General features: G+C 39.1%; 1 protein-coding gene across 1 annotated transcript in view; it reads right to left on the bottom strand.

Annotated features, from left to right (window-relative positions):
- Nucleotides 1-16737, bottom strand: part of USP47 (ubiquitin specific peptidase 47) — a 3572488-nt gene that overhangs the window by 372871 nt on the left and 3182880 nt on the right. Inside the window, exon 28 of the mRNA XM_044082726.1 lies at nucleotides 13252-13370. Coding sequence (XP_043938661.1) covers nucleotides 13252-13370 — 119 coding nt within the window. The remainder of the gene's footprint in view (nucleotides 1-13251; nucleotides 13371-16737) is intronic.

The following is a 16737-nucleotide window of genomic DNA, read 5'->3' as shown; positions in this document are numbered from 1 at the left end:
TGATCATGTTTACCCCATGAAACAAGTAGATAGTTGTTCAGGCAGCAGGTCTTTTTTAGATAAGAAACATTTTTACAAGTGAGGGTACCACAGAGATTGCTACTTTCAGCATGTTACTTGGTACTTTAATAAAGCTTAATATAAATTATAAATAGAACTGCAGGGCAAGGGGAAGTGGTTTGAGTGGAGTGCTGCTTGTTTTTCTTATACTTGATTTTGACTGGCATTCCAGTAATGTATTTAAAAACGAATTTATTTTTTCATGCCTCACAATCTTTTTGTTTCTATCTAGATATTAAGTAAGCTGCCATGCAGCCAATGCATTGAAATATTTTTTTTTCTTCTACACTTCATTTTGTCTTGATTGGACTCTCATAATGACAGTTTGGCACCCAGGGCAGCGTATTTAATTAATGTTACAGTTTTTGTGGTTTTGAGCACAGCTACTCCCATTTCTAGTTGGTCACACCCCTTCCCATTGACCCCACCCATTCAGCTGTCTCCTGCAGCCTCCCTTTGATATGAAGTCACCAGCCGCCACTGCCACGCTTTCATTACAGAAACTTCTGCACCACTCAACCTGCTTGGCAGAAATATAATGTGTAAATTAAACAGTAAAAAACTTCTGTACCCCTGATGGGATCCCTTTGGACATTTCAAACAAACAAAGATCCTTTGATTTGTACCCTCCTACTCCTAATACAGATAAAGACACTGTTTGCTATCCCAGGAATCGAACAGCCACCTAACAACTTAAATGGTGACGTATTCCTTCGTTCCATCACACAACAGCTGCGAACTTGCCACAACAATAAGGTATGCTCTACTGAAGATGCAGAATCTGTAAAAGTACTTTTAAAACCTTGAGTTACTGCCATAGATAGATTACTTAGTACCTACTCTAAAGAGATGTACAGCAGAGAAATGAACATGTAATTTTAGTACCACTTCATCAAGGAGTCATACTGCAAACTAAATGTCCGTGCACAACACATTCATACTACCTGTTCAAGCCCTTACAGCTGTAAATTCAGTAGCTACTCCTACTTAACCCAACTACAATTCTTAGTTTTATCCCCTCTGCTTTTTCTGTTATTGATATTTCTGGTTTTGTTTTTTCTCTTTTCCAATTCACCCTAACAGTATTTGTTTGCTTTTACTTACAAAATGACAAAATTAAATCACAGTTGTGAGATCCATAGATTCAGTATTGGACATTTCGTTTCTGTAAAAGCATGACATATTCTTCCTTCTCAGTTTTCTGCTTTTCAGCCTGCATCACGTACTATAACCTTTAAGCAGCTTTATGCTTTCCTTAGATTAGCAGGTTATTTTAGACAATGAATTTCTAATTTTGCAGAAGTGGGTATTTTTTAAAGACAGACATTCCAGAACCACTATATTTCAAAAGAAAAACAGGAAATGTATTAATTAAGCTGAAAACCCTCTTCCTTAACCCTTATGCACTTGACTCAGCCAGTTATTCAAAGAAATTTGTCTTTTTCTTTTACAAGCACAACACAGTAACATTATGCTTATTAATTCATTACAGCCGAATGCGCCTCAAGCATTTCTGCAGTTACCTCCTACTGACACCTGTAGGCATTACATATTGCTTGTTCATATTTGTATTAATAATTCCAAAACCATGCTACATACAAGATATCAGAAGTTTTCATCTTAAAGCATACATGATGGCAAACACAACTGTACTGATATTTGACTTCTGTCTAAAGTAGCTGAAGAGATCGTGAACATTATTTGTATACCGTTTATTTGCATTGTAATAATTTTCATATTTCTCTAAATATTTCAACATTCAGGTAACACAGACAGGACTGCATAGCCTCATATGAAAGCTCACAACTGTATGACGAATATCCTGCTGGCAGTATGTGTCTTGCTTGAATGATTATTGAGATATCATAAGCTGTTTATAGAACATTACAACATTAATATTCACTGCCTTTATTTTGGATTATAAAATCCAGTTTAAAGCATCAAACCGAATGAATGCCACTAATGTAAAGATTAATTATCATGAAGAGTTTGCCATTTACAGTTTTCTAGTAACACTTATGGTTCCAGAAATTATAACTGCTCTTTTTAAAGGCTCAAGCCACACCCACTAGGAGTTAAAAGCACACACTCAAAAGAACTGTACTGGAGGAAAGAGTTAACGTGGCGCAAAAATGTTTTTAGACGTGTAGCATATTTTAAGACTAACTTAAATCCTGTAGCAGCAGCTCTCCCATGCTGCTTTATATCAGTTGCAGCAGATGCCAGGATACTTAATGTGGCATTTCATTTACATTTTGACACAAAATCTTTGGTGCAGTTTCAGATTCTGTGGACGCCTTGTTATTATACAGAGACTCAGTAATTGTCAGCATTTCGGCCTTTGAATCCTGCAATTTTAACTTTAACAGGGGATGAAAACCTGCCTTATGACTGCATGCTTTTTATTTTTAACTATCTGCTTTCTCCTAGCTCTGACCTGACAAGTATCCAGAACTCATTCTGTTTGCAGACGGATCATGCATTCGCAGAGAATACAGTTCACTCATGGCAACATTTCCTCTTGGAACTACAGATCAAATCCTGGTTAGAGCGCAATTAAATGGAAATGTGTCTGCTCAAGTTGCAGAACTGATGGCCATTACTGAAGCTAGCAAACTAACAAAGGATAACACATTCACTATTTTCACACACTGATGTTATGCTTATGTGGTAATGCTTGAGTTTAGGACACTACAGAGGGAAAGAGGACATTTGACATCATCAGGTTCTTGTCATAAAAATGTTTTTTTGTAGCTCACTTGTTAGATATACTCTCATTACCAAAATGCACTGCCCACAAGACTGCTGATTCTTACATTTTAATAGAGAATATCCTTGCAGATATTTTGATTAAACAGACTGCATGTTATAATTGTGTTTGGGCTTTCATTCTGCAGCCATTTCAAACTTAAGTGTTCCTGTATGGTGTGTTGACTTTTCAAGAACAGGCTGGAACTTCAAAAAGGTAAGGTGGCTATGTGATTGCTGCTGCCACTCATCGGACTTACTATGGCACTATTTGGGTGAAGGGATAGTAGCACCACAATCATTTTTACAATTGATTTGGATGTATCATTTTCTCTCCCTTGCAAAGAAATAAAGTGCTCAAGTGCCCAGTTGCCACACTAACTGATATGCCCCTTACCTTTCTAGAGTTCTCCAGCATATAACTAATGCATGACAGGTATGCACTTAATATGTTTCACAGACAAACATTACTTAAATCTTGGGAACCTTTTTGTTTTCTCTGAGCTGCTCAAATGTCAAACTTTTTGTTATTTATTAGTAATCACAGATATATTTTCTGAGTGGGTTAAAGTCTATCCAAGCAAGTAATATGCTATTACTGTAGTCAAAAAGCCATGCATACTAACTAGTGGTATTCCATGTTGCTTCCAGTTAGACCCTTTTTCACTAACGAGATAGTATAACAGTTGCGTAATAAATAAATACAACTGGATGTCACTATTCAATATCACTGCTCTCATTTCCCCTAAGCCTCTGAGATAGTAAAATATTGATTAAACAGTTTTCTACAATGTTCTGCAGCAGATCCTGTCCTAAACAGCATCAGCTCAACAGCAACCTGATCCATCTCCAAACATGACATCAGGTCCAGTGACTGGATCTACATTAGCTCATTTACCAGACAGTAAACAAAAGGCAACTTTCCTGGTCATCTTCACAACAGCAGTCACCACAGCCATCCACAGTATTGGTTCAGCAACATGGATCCTTGTTTCCCACATAAGGAAAATCCACACCAATGGGGGTGAGCAACCTGGAGATGCTAGAAACCACCAAGGACAATGTGGACCAGGAGCAAATATGCCTACCACCAACCCTGATCCTGAGGTTTCCAGTCAGACAAGAGCCAAGACTAAACCTGCTACCACTAGATGAGATGATTAAATGACTTAATGCCACCTGCGATGTCATCATCCAGTGATAGTGATTACCTGACTTTAGATATATCATGAGAATCAAGAGACTGCCACTTGTGGGAATCATTAAGCCATACAGAGAATGTCAAAATGTACTTGGTGTCATCAAAGTAATCATCGGACCAGATAACTTACCCCTGCCTACAACTCCTTGAACAGCCACTGCGGATATTTTCACTTCAATAGTACTAGAACTTTAGGACTAATGTTAACAATCATCTTTGTACTGCTGTTGCACTTCTTATTTCCTGAACACAAACAGTGTTTTTATTTCACCAAGAGAAGTGCAACACATTGGCATCCCTATTATCAAAACTCTAAAAATGTCAAACTGCTGGGTCTGTTCTGCCACTAATTCTGCTCATGAGGCAGGTGTACCCATGACAGCCATCATACACCATGTATCAAAATACCCAAAGTTTTTCAAACTGTAAATGCCAACCACCAGGAAGACAACAAGGACAGACTATTCCTTTCACTGATTTCTATCTTTGCAGAAAAAATTGTTACCTGTATCTAAGCAGCAAGGAGTGTACCCTATTGATATGAGCTAGTATGAAACGATTCTTACCAAAACCTGCAGCAAAGTGAACTATTCTGCCTATAAACCCTTCATGTTAACCTGACAGCAATTTATAAGTAAGGGAAACAGGCATCTCTCATACAAGACATTAATTAATATCTCAGAATATACTCACCATTATCTCGACTGGATAATCTGTACTGATGGGACTGTTGCTTGATTTATCAGCCCTATGCCCCAGCCCCCAAATTAGACATGAGATTAGTGAACTGTGACTTTCTCCTGACCACCTCATCTACTGGACCATTTAACAAAATGCATTTTATATGTAACAACTATTACCTTGGATATGTAAGACCAGCTATTCATTATACAGACGCTCTACTTTTAGGAAAAATCAGAAATGTTCAACTGAATAAAAACTCAGACTGTGAAAACTGTAACCCATAAGATTACAGTCAGTAAAAAAACTGTGGCATCACAGATTTACTCTCACAATCTAGAAAAGACTGCATTTAAAGGACTTTGCCCGTATGGATTTGGATGATGTCATGTATGGGACAGGAAAAACATCCAGCTTACAGGGCGCCAAAAGCTATTTGGAAATTAGGGCTTTTGAGCTGTGGAACAGAAATCATACTGGTTACAATCATTTCTAGTTTTATGCAAAGCTTTGGTATCAAAGCAAAATATCAAAATGTACAAACAGCTTGACTGACCAGTTAAAGAAGGATTTATGACCATGTGTTTAGATGAAATAATAAACCAAAGCATTGCAGGTAGACAAGACGCATTTGTTGCTAATAAAATGATTTTCATTAAAAGCTGAGAAAAGAAACAATATATATATATATATATATATATATATATATATATATATATATATATATATATATATATATGTATATATATCTATATATATAAAATTATATTTACATATATGCTTTATATAATCACAATATCTGCATGTTCTTATGCTGATGATGTATCTTTGTGGAGCTTTTCTCCCTGGGCATCCACAGAAAGTGGGCTCTGTTCCAGTGGGACTTTCCCAGTAAACAAATGATAAATAAATATATATGTAAAGATAACATTAGTAGAGCATGTGACAAATGCTTGCTGAATGCTGTCTATGCATATTCACAGTTTTCAGTCTGGTAACGGGGATTTGGTGTGAGTGATTCTTCATGGCATCAAATGGGGGACTATGAAGAAATTAGACTTTTTTATAAGAAAATAAATCGAGAAATGAATCCATCTTGAATTAAAATGGAGTCTCAGTCCATGTGACTTAGAATGCATTTTCACACTTTGTTACCTCAACTTTACAGAAATAGAATGTTATTCAATGCGGTCAAGGTTATGATGAGAAAACTTGAGCATGTACTGTCAAGCAGGATCTTTCAGAAATATGTATTATTATTTCTGGTCAGTCAGCTAAAATTATGCAACTGTTTCATTTATACCATTTGTTTTTACTAAAAAAATAAGAACTCTCCCTTTGCTCGAGGAGATACAGGTTTATTTTACTTGGTCTCCCACAACCGTGTTCCTTAATAAAGAGATTACTTGCTTGGCTGAAGTCTGAGTTTTATAACTTTCCTTAACACTCCCCATGGCAATTCATTGACGGGGAACATTCTGGTGAAGCTTATGATCTCTCTCTTACAACAAACAAGAAGGAAGGAAGGAACTGATCCCATTTCTTACCATTTTGCTCCTTGGCTTTTCTTAGCACAGATATCATGAGTTTACTATATAGGTATAGTGCAGGGCCATTCTGCTAATCTGTCACTCTTTCTGCTCTGGCTATGTTTTCTCTGGCCCCACTTAAAGTACTGTCTTACCTTATGCTTTCTTTAAACTGGCACTGTTTTATCTGCAAGTCAGCTAAGTCAGGAACATTTCTGTCAGTACACTGACATTAAGCAAAGGGTATAGCTAAGAATACAGTTAATAGTTCTTTCTTCTCCTACTTCAACTACAAAAGGCAATTCATACCAGTGATTTTCATCTACTCTAGGTTTGGCAACTCCTTTTTATCTTAATAACTTCAGTTTTCTAAGTACCTGCTGCTGCTGAGAGTCCTGTTCCTGACTAACCATCTGCTTTAACCTTACAGAGTAAAATCTAGAACAATTTTTAGATTCCTTTTCTTCTCTTGGTGAGTTTATCACTACAGGTTTCTCTCCATCTCTATACAGGTATTCTTTATTATGTTAGTGACTGGAATCTTTCAACAAGCTTCCACATTATGCACAAAGGTGTCTATCTTATCAGTCTCTAGCAGTGGCTTCATTCACTAAATTAGCAACTGCTTTTTCTATTTTTTTTTTTGTTAATAAAAAAATTCTTCTCTACAGTTTCTGTGGAGACTACCTTCACTACTTTAACAACTGTCTCTTTCTGGTAGAACACAGGTGTTCTTCTGTCTTCTAACCAAAACTAGATTCTCGTTTCTTCTATAGTTATTAAAGTTATGACTTGTTCTTTATCAGGACTGTGCCCTCTCTCTTTCTGGTTGGAGTACATACAAACTGTGTATTCTAAAAATATCTTCGGCTTATGATGATTTTAATAGCAGTATGTTAAAACAGACACTTCTGATAAAGAACAGTGCCTGGTGGCTGTTACCCTCTCTATTCTTACAAGAAGTATATAGATAAGTATACTCGGCACATAGGTTCATAGGTAGGTACTAGGCTATCTGCCCGAAAGCATTTATAAGCCTAGCCAGAATGTGTTGGCTTTCGCTGCCCCCTTAGATTAGTTCCCTGTGCCTCTGTCCAGCACAGCCACTGAAGTGATCCCCGGGGTAAACTTTCTGTTTCCCATCCACTCGTCAAGGTTTCTCTTGAAGAGTGTTAGCGAGGACCTCTGCCTAATGTAGACTGGAATCCTGTTCCAAAGCATGGTAAGTCTCTGGGACAGGAATCTATCCCTCCAGCACGTCCTACTTATTGTTGTGGTGAGGTTTACATCCCTAGAGCGTGTGGCTCGAGGTGATATGGTTTTCTTTAGCTGGAGCATGTCCATCAATTCTGGGTTGGACATGGCCTTGTATGTCAGGCAGAGATCACCTCTGAGTAGGCGGTATGCAACCGAGTACAGCTGGAGTTTCTTCAGTCGAGCTGCATAGGGCATCTGTTTGAGGCCAGTGATCCTCTTGGTGAGGTACTTCTGTGGTCTTTCTAGCTGTTGCAGGCGTCTTGTAAGATGCATCCCAAATGGGGCATTGTACTCTATGATGGGTCTGATGAGTGTTGAGTAGAGGGGCACAATGACCTCTTTTGATCTGGATGCAAACTCTTTTGTGATTAGGTGAGCCACATAGAAGGATTTTCTAACCACTTTGGCAATGTGATTATCAAAGGAGAGATTACTACCTACTTGGGTCCCCAGATACCTTATTACCTCTTCTGTATTTAGGGGAATACAACCTATGTGGTAGTTTGTGGGTACTTTGTTTTTTCCAAAGGTGATGACTATGCACTTTTTGGCATTTAGCTTGAGGCCATGACTTTGACACCAGGTATCCGTCTTGGTGAGACCCTTTTGGAGGATGTCTGTGTCAGCTGGAGAGTCAATTATAGCTCTTAGTTTGCAGTCATCTGCGAACTTGGTCAGCCATAGTCCTCCTGTGCTTGCCTGTACCTTTGAGAAGTATATGCCGAACAGGAGCGGTCCTAGGACTGAGCCCTGGGGAATGCCACTTGTAACCGGTTTAGAGTCGGACCTAGCTTCCGCAACTCTCACCATATTGGTTCTGTCCGTGAGCCAGTTGGCAACCCATCTTGTGACGTAGGGGGTAATGTTCAGGCTGGTGAGCTTGTCTATAATACCAGAATGGGGAATGGTGTTGAAGGCCTTTGCGAGGTCTAGCTAGGCTGTGTGTACCACCTTTCCCTCATCTATAGCCTTGGTAACTGTCTCAAAGAAGTCCACCAGGTTCAGGAGGCATGATCTGCCCTTAACAAAGCCGAACTGGGTAGGGTCCAGTGTTTGGAGGTTCCCAATGTCTTGGTTAATGAGTTCCATGATGATGCGCTCCATAGCCTTGCAGAACAAGCTAGTCAGGCTTATAGGGCGATAGTTCCCGGGGTCTGTTGTGGCTCCACCTTTGTGGAGCGGAATAACCGTTGCTGTGCCCCACTCTATGGGTACATAACCTATGGAGAGGCTGAGTTTGAACAGTGTGTTTAGGTGAGGGGTTAGTTTGTCTTTGAGCTCGTGTAGGACGCAGCCTGGGACACCGTCCGGTCCCATTGATGCTGTGTTTTTGGCTTTGGAGAGGGCTGTTTTAACCTGAGTGTCTGTGATTTCAGGGGCTCTACATTCTTCTGGTATGGTTATGGGCCCTTTTGGGGGTGAAGTTTGCACTGAACCGGTCTGCCAGGATGTTGGCGATATTGGTTGGTTCAGTGTATTTTGTGCCATTCTGCACTTACTCTGGGCAGATCTGATCATTGCCACTTAGATTCTTGACATAGCTAAAGAATGCCTTGTGGTTAACTTTGGAGTCCTTGGCAATTTTTCTTTCGAAGCTCGCCTTGGATGATTTTATGAAGGATAGTAGTTTCTTGCTGATACTGATCAGGGATCTCTTCCCTTCTTGGGATTTTACTCTTTTCTGTACTAGTTTCCTCCTCCTATTCTATAGCTTGTTTATGGCAGGGGTCCACCAGACTGGTTTCCTTTTCTTGGAGGACTGAGTCTTGGTTTTGCTTGGGATAGCACGATCCATGCATTCTTTTAGTGTATATAGTGGGTAAGGCTGTTCTGCTGCCCTTCTCCACTCTTACTAATATATTCAGAACCATGTGTTCTTAACAGTGTCGGGTTATCATTGTTTCCCTTTCCCAAATGTAATAAAAGTACATTCTGGACTGTGAGGCTGCTACTACCACCCACCCATCTTACTTAAAGTATATGCAGACTACAAAATATCTGACTGCGATTCCTCCAGCACAATTTCCACAGAGCGTTGAGCTGGGGGAATCTTGACCTATTACAACATCATGGCCACCTGCTTTTTATATGTGCTTTAACCCCTGGTGTTTATTCTTTGCTTCTAATATTCTGCCTTTTTCCCTATAGCCTCCACACTAATATCTTGTTTTTTTTTTCTTCCTATAGCCTCCAACTGCCTATGTCCTCTCATGATATTTTTCCTATCTCAATTTATGTATAAAACTCACTGTACTTTATTAAGAATGTATATATTCACCATTTATTCTTAATTTTGTAAATTCTATACCTTCTCTGATATTCCGACACTTTGTCTCAAAACAAAGTTTACATATACAATCTGGTAAATTACATATTGTACATTGCAATTTAACTCTGTCTTCAGTTTCTTTTGGAGCTTTTCTCCTTGGGTCTCTGCTGAAAAAGGGCTAATCTGCCCAGTCAGACGAACCTAGTCAACAAATGTTAAATAAACAAAAAAAATTAAAAAAATACGTGTTAGATTACAAACTAAAGCTACAGGATGCAATACTTTACCAAACAGCATCTGAATTTCTAAATGTGTCATAGGATATTTGTGTCTCTGAACACACAATTTCCTCTTTTCTCTTGTCACTGGTTTTATGCTTGCAGGCATAAGCTTCATTAACAAGTACAACAATGCTAAATGAATCTCGAAAAGTTACTGAACTCCTTCCCAACCAGCAATACTGTATATTTAGCTTAGTCACTATACTGAGGCAGTAGGTTGACTCTGTTGGCCTAGCAATAATATTATCTCATTCCATTGGTATAGTTTAATCAACAATGTGCTTAGAAATCTCACACACACGTGTTTGTGCATACCGGAAGAGAGCACTGTAGAATGGGGTGTATACATCTAAGAGCTAATTTTACACTTGCATGAAGCTGTATGTTATGTGATAAGACAGCATTTTCTAGAAAATTCAATCAGAATAAACATTTTATTGAGACAGACGTCATCAGCAGTAATGCTAAGAGATGGGACATGTCTTGTCAATGATATCGTACATCATCATTTATGCTTCTGTGCTGGTTACTGTTTAGCCTAACAATACAAGAAACTGAGCAGGGTTGATTCAAGAAAAAAAATAACAGTTTTAAAATGAAGGAAGGATTCCTATTAAGGGAAATTCTCAGTGTGGAAGCATATGTAAGAAAGCTTCTACATTAACGCCTGTTGTTCTGATGTTCTTCTGTCTGAAGTAACAACTACTAGACTAGAAAGACAGCTCTAATACACAATGTTCAAGTTGTTTGCTGGTTAAAACAAGAGCAAACTCAATTTCTCATTCATAAAATTAAATTCCCAAGAGGGAGAAACCAGTCTTCTAGGTGGTTTGAAATATACGACACCTTAAGAAAACCTCTTGACAGCAAGACTAGATGTTATCTGAGGGGGCACAATAATACACACTGAGAATTCCAAAAGTCTTGGCATTGGACAATTCAGATGATCTAACCCATTTGAAAGTCTCCCCAAAACTCTTCCCTTTCAAATATAGGGTCAATCAGGCCTCTTAGCTTTTCTGAGAATGTGTAAGACAACCATACAGAATGAATCACTGTGAGGAATCAGAAGTATTTTCCCTGTGCTGATACAGACAATGTCTAGAATGCTTTGCACTGCAATGAAAATGGTCCAGTTCAATAGTATGCAATTTTTTGCAGGCTTCATGGTGCCCAATCAAACCTATGACAATACAGCCTGAGCTTACCTAGCAGTTTGGGAGTTGGGATGATGGAAGTGAGTGGCTAATACCAGCTCAGAGAGGAAGGGGCCACATGCACTACCTGTATGGAAACCCAGGGTACACTACAGCATGCAAGGTAGCCACCAGCAGCTACTGGGATGATGTGAGACTGGTGCTCTAAACAGCATATTCTGCAACTCAGGCCAGCATGTGCAGTAGTATGCATTTACAAAGTCCAGTACTGTGCTGTGTCATGCCAACCTGCCACAGATTTGGAAGGTAAGATGCATGTACAAAAAATCCCCCTGATGGTTGCCTGGGCAACAGCCTCACATGGCATGCTCTTACTTCACAGAGGCATGATTGTGCAAGTCCACTCCTGCCCTATGTGAAGAATGCAAGTGTTAAACAGGTAGTATAATTGCTGATGGCTGGAAGGCCGGGGGGAGGGAGGGGGGTCAAAGAGTAATTTACTAACAAAAAAATCATCTTCCTCAAAGACCTTCAACAGTCTGGATTCAAGACCAATGTTAGTTAAGGCCAAGTGTTAGCAGTTTCCTGCTATACACCCTCAGCCAGGCCTGGCCTTAGCAACATTGGGGCCCTATTTAGACCACTTTGATAGGTCTCTCCTCAGTTGACACTCCCATCTATCACCACAACGCTCCCTCCTCTTGCTGGCTTCCATGACTTAGGATTATTTCAGATTAGGTATCAGAAATACATGTTACAACTTGTATTAAACATAAAATATATTTACTTTTTGGGTTATATATTGTCACAGGACATGTGACAGAAGTAAACAACTGGAATCTTGAACCACCCTAAAACCAGCATTTCATGTCTTTCCTCTCTAAGGGTCTGCTTAACTCACTCAGGCACATTCTACGGAACCTCTTTGATGAGCCACTGAGACCCTGTGTCTACATTCAGATGAATACATGCATACATGCTTGCTTACCTGTAAAACATGTCCTGACATTCACAAAGTACTGCCCAGATCTCCTATAGGAGACAGCTGTACACTTTCTCTTTATCTCTACTCACGCTTTGTCTTATTTGAAGCTCTCCTAGTTCTGTAGAATGATTCCAGGTGTCTCCTGAACAAGGGCCTGATTTGGTGGGACATAAGCTGGTACTGACTTAATTTTCAAAACTGGATGAACCAGCAAACTCAAGACAGTATCGCTATGGGGGGTGGAGTCTGCAAGTGGGTTTAAAGACCCTGTTCCTGGAGCCTTTGAATCTAATGCCCAATCATCAGAACAAGAAGGAAAGGAGTTACACTTTTTTTTGCTTATCTGACACTCTCTCATTTTATGCAGAACTGTTATGTTTCTTATGGTTTCTATTATCTCCTTTATGGCAAAGAACGCTCCTTAAATATATATGCCATTTTTTTTTTCAGAAAGTATATGACTTGGTTAAGCTTTTTGCAATGAGGTAAAAAGATAACACTTTAACTCTCCTAAGTCTTATAGCTTTACAGCATTTTATAATGCAAATTTAGGTTACAACACTCTATACCATACTATAAGCTTAGACACAATAAGCATTGAGACTGATAATCTTTCATGAATATTTTGTTAACACAAACACATTTACTGATGAACTTGAAAAATGAAAATGTTTCTTTCAGCAGCCAGAGATGGTGAGAACTGACAATTTTTGATTGCAAGAGCTAAACCTAAGGAAATAACTCAGGTGAAGGACTTCTTCAGAAACATGGCTGAACAACCCATAGTTTCTCAACTGTGAGGATAACTGAAGAAAGAACATGCTAACGTTGCTTTTCTGGGAGCCTCATGCCTCCTGTATGAATAGCTGTTATGTCAGCATTAGCCTTGAGAGATGATGGAAGCTTTCAAAAAATGGATCGTCTAACAACTTAACAGAGAAGAAAATTCAGTTGCTATTATTTACAGCTACAATGAGCCTCCCCAAAGAAGCTCTTCAAGCTAATTCTAACAGTGGATTTAGCATTCCAACATACAATGCAAATCATTTGTCATAAAAACAATTTTAATATAGAAACAATTACCATTGAGTATTTCCAGAAATACTTCCCAGTTACTTGAAATGCTAATGTCTTCTTCATAGACATGATAATCTAGAAATACAGTACCAGGGTTCTTCCATGTTTTCTTTCGTAGACGAAACCTAAACAAAACAATTAACAACACTGCTAACTGTAAGCTTTATATAAATACTAACTATAATCACAAGCAGATTACAGGTCAAAGTTTACTAGATAAACAGGAATATTCTCATTTTTCTTTACAGTTAAATAAATGCAACAATCTCTTAAATGGTAAGACTCAACTAACCAGATCTCTGGACAAATGGTTTTGTTGGACTTCACTTTTTGCCTTTATATAAACCTCTGGTGTACTCAGTGGCAAAAGGCCGTGTGAAAAGTATGCTGATTATTTGATACACTGTTTCAGCCTGATTGCACACATCAGCTACAGAAGAATTAAATGGATTACGTGGGAATTCTAAAATGCAAACTTACCTACACATGAACATTTTTAAGAAGTTTTTTTTTCCGTGTACAATATTTGCAATCAGCCTTTCTATTGCTAATTGGCACTGAGCAATTTAGGAATACATTGCAAATGGAGCAATGTGGGCAATTTTGGTTTGACAAGCACTTTATCATTATGCAGGAGGATTTTGATGCAAAGGTAAAGAACAGAAATGCCACTGAAATAGCAAAGCATATTATGTTTTGGAAAAAACAAATCAAGCTTACAAGGGTGGTGGAATTTAGGAAGCATCCAAGTCTTCTCCCACCCGAAATACATGGATCACAGATTTTCTGTCAGCCTTTCCATCACTTTCTTAAGCCCCCCAGCCTTCTCCTTACCTTGCCTGATACTCTCTCATTTGCACTTTTAAATAACTGGCTGCCCTCAGGAACATCAGGCAGCAGACCTACCCAACCTTATCTTTCAACTGCTTACTCGGCTCTACTTCCTTGTTCACTCTGAATGCCCGGTACTGCTATGTTTTAGATTAATTCTCTTTGTATGCCATGTGGCACCTCTTTAGGGGTTTGAGACTGTACTATCATGCTGTTTTTTTTTCTTAAACCTTACTGGGGGGGGGGGGGGTTGCTTCGCTTGCCAGCCTATCTCTATATCATAAAATTAATACTTAGCTAACAACTCTGACAATCACCTCTGTGCAAACCAGCCAATCACGTACCTGCAACAACACAAGCCCAACCTTACTTCTCAACCAATAAGACAGTGCTACTCTTCCATAATTGGTCTTTCCCAACCATTACCATGCCCTATTAATTACCACTTGATGTAACTAACCATGGTGTCTCCCATTCAACTCTCCTTACCTATGTGCTAACTCACTTCCTTCACTATATCCCCTACAAACACATTCACAACTATGGTACTCCAGGCTCCTTACTCATACTACCCTATTCTCAGCCCACTTATCACAAGACACAGGCCATTTCCCACCATCAATTCCTTGTGAGTCTTTCTGTAATCAACTTATACTTCTTACTGCCAACTATCAAACCTTATTCCATGCAGCCTAAGTGGCACATAGTCTTTTTCTCCAATACTCACTGTATAGCCTAAGTGGTGGATAGGCTACTAGGCTATTCTATTGAAAACACTATACTTCTCACTTCCTTAAACTACTCTCCTGGCTGACTAAATCTCACTGTATAGTATTCTTATTCTTTATTGAGAGATTAGGTGCCAGACATGCTCTTAACCATAACAATATCTTCACTTTCCTTCTAGCCTGACAAACACTTAACGTTTTTGTCTAATATCAGTTAGAGCCTAGGTGGCAGACAGGCTCTTAACCTTAACTTCATCCTCGCATTCCTTTCACCCTTCCAACCTTCCTCACTCCAGAGAGTATAGGTGGCAGATAGGCTAATTACAACACCCTTTCTTCCAGCTCCTCGTATACATCCCTATCATCTATTCCTTCTTCTGGTCGTAATCATCTATTTATACAACATGTTATTTTCACCTAAGCTTCTCATTTATGCTTCCACTCTCATTATGTCCTGCCTCACCATTTTAACCTTAACCAAGGCTCTCTCCAATACTACATCCTCTAACACCTTCTTCTAGCAAGCTCTCTATCTAACGTCTGCACTTCCCACTCTCTTCCTTACACCTTAACCGCCCTTCTTTCCTCGTTTCTCAACTGTACTATTTACTATAAATACTTGCTACCTAACTACAATGCCCTTATATTCAGTTCCTCATATAAAGATAGTTTTGCTCTCATAACTCAATCTCAACTAGCCTGCTGCCCATTTTTTCACATAGTATACCACTACACTATCCAAAACAAAAATGCACCAAGCCAAACCCCTCTCATTATTTTCAAATAAAAACATTCATCATACTCAATGAATACAATAAACTTATGCCACTATGAGACAATATTTCACAATGAATACAATAAACGTATGCCACTATGAGACAATATTTCACTTAAACCCATCTCCTACAAAACACTCCGACCTTAATGCTGAAACTCAAAGACCTTCTTTCTAAATTATACTACACAGTTAACACTAGCCCTCCCTGATGATATACATACAAATCCTGGTCCACCTCTACCAACCAATTTCCCTTTTATGCTCAAAATAACCTTTCCCATTTGGTTATAGATTGGCCTTACCCATCTCATTGTCAATAATTATACATTCCCCTAATGAGAATAACTGGGATCACACCATATATAATATGAAGGGACCCATGCATGGGCAGAGCATTTAGGAGATGTCTCTGTCCATCAGTACGGGGGCAGTCCTGGGGTACATTTTCTGTTAACCATCCATACATCTACGTTATGCCTGAATATGGGTGAGGATGAAAGTACAGTTGTGTAAAATCTTACCATAACAATAGATGTCCTTCTCTTCACTACTGCAGTATTCATAACTTAAGGGATCTCTTGCCAAGGATAGCCTGATGTCTGGCCAGTATACTAAAGCCTTTAGTACTTATAAGCATCATGGGTCACACGTACGCTCCCTACACAAGGTATGGGGCATAAAGGTGACATACATACGTACATACTCAGAACTTGCAAAAATTCTCAGGAGGAAAAAATGCCCTTATAGCCAAGGAAGAATAAGTGCATCCAGAAAGAGAAAAAGGAGGAGAGTTCCTGGGCCAGAAGGGCAAGGCAGAACAGGCTAGATCAAAAGAGGTAGGAAGGAGCGAGCAAATACTGCAACAGTGAAGACAGGGACATCTACTGTTATGGTAAGATTTTACACAACTGTACAATGCTCTTCCATATCATTGTTGCAGTATTCATAACCTAAGGGAGAGTACAAAAGCTCATGAGGAAGCCTGGGAGGAGGACAGCATGTAACAGCCCTTCAGAAACCCATGCAGGATAGCCCTAGCAAAGTCAGTTTTGGCCCTGGAAATAACATCCAACTTGTAATGCTTAATGAAAGTATGAACAGAAGGTCAAGTAGCAGCCTCAAGGATGGAAATGGTATCCAGACCCTTGAAAAAAC

Source organism: Protopterus annectens, chromosome 9.part0 (genome assembly GCF_019279795.1).
Source record: "Protopterus annectens isolate FY-2018-M chromosome 9.part0, PAN1.0, whole genome shotgun sequence".
Taxonomy (NCBI): Eukaryota; Metazoa; Chordata; order Ceratodontiformes; family Protopteridae; genus Protopterus; species Protopterus annectens.
This window is presented reverse-complemented; position numbering and strand designations above follow the sequence as displayed.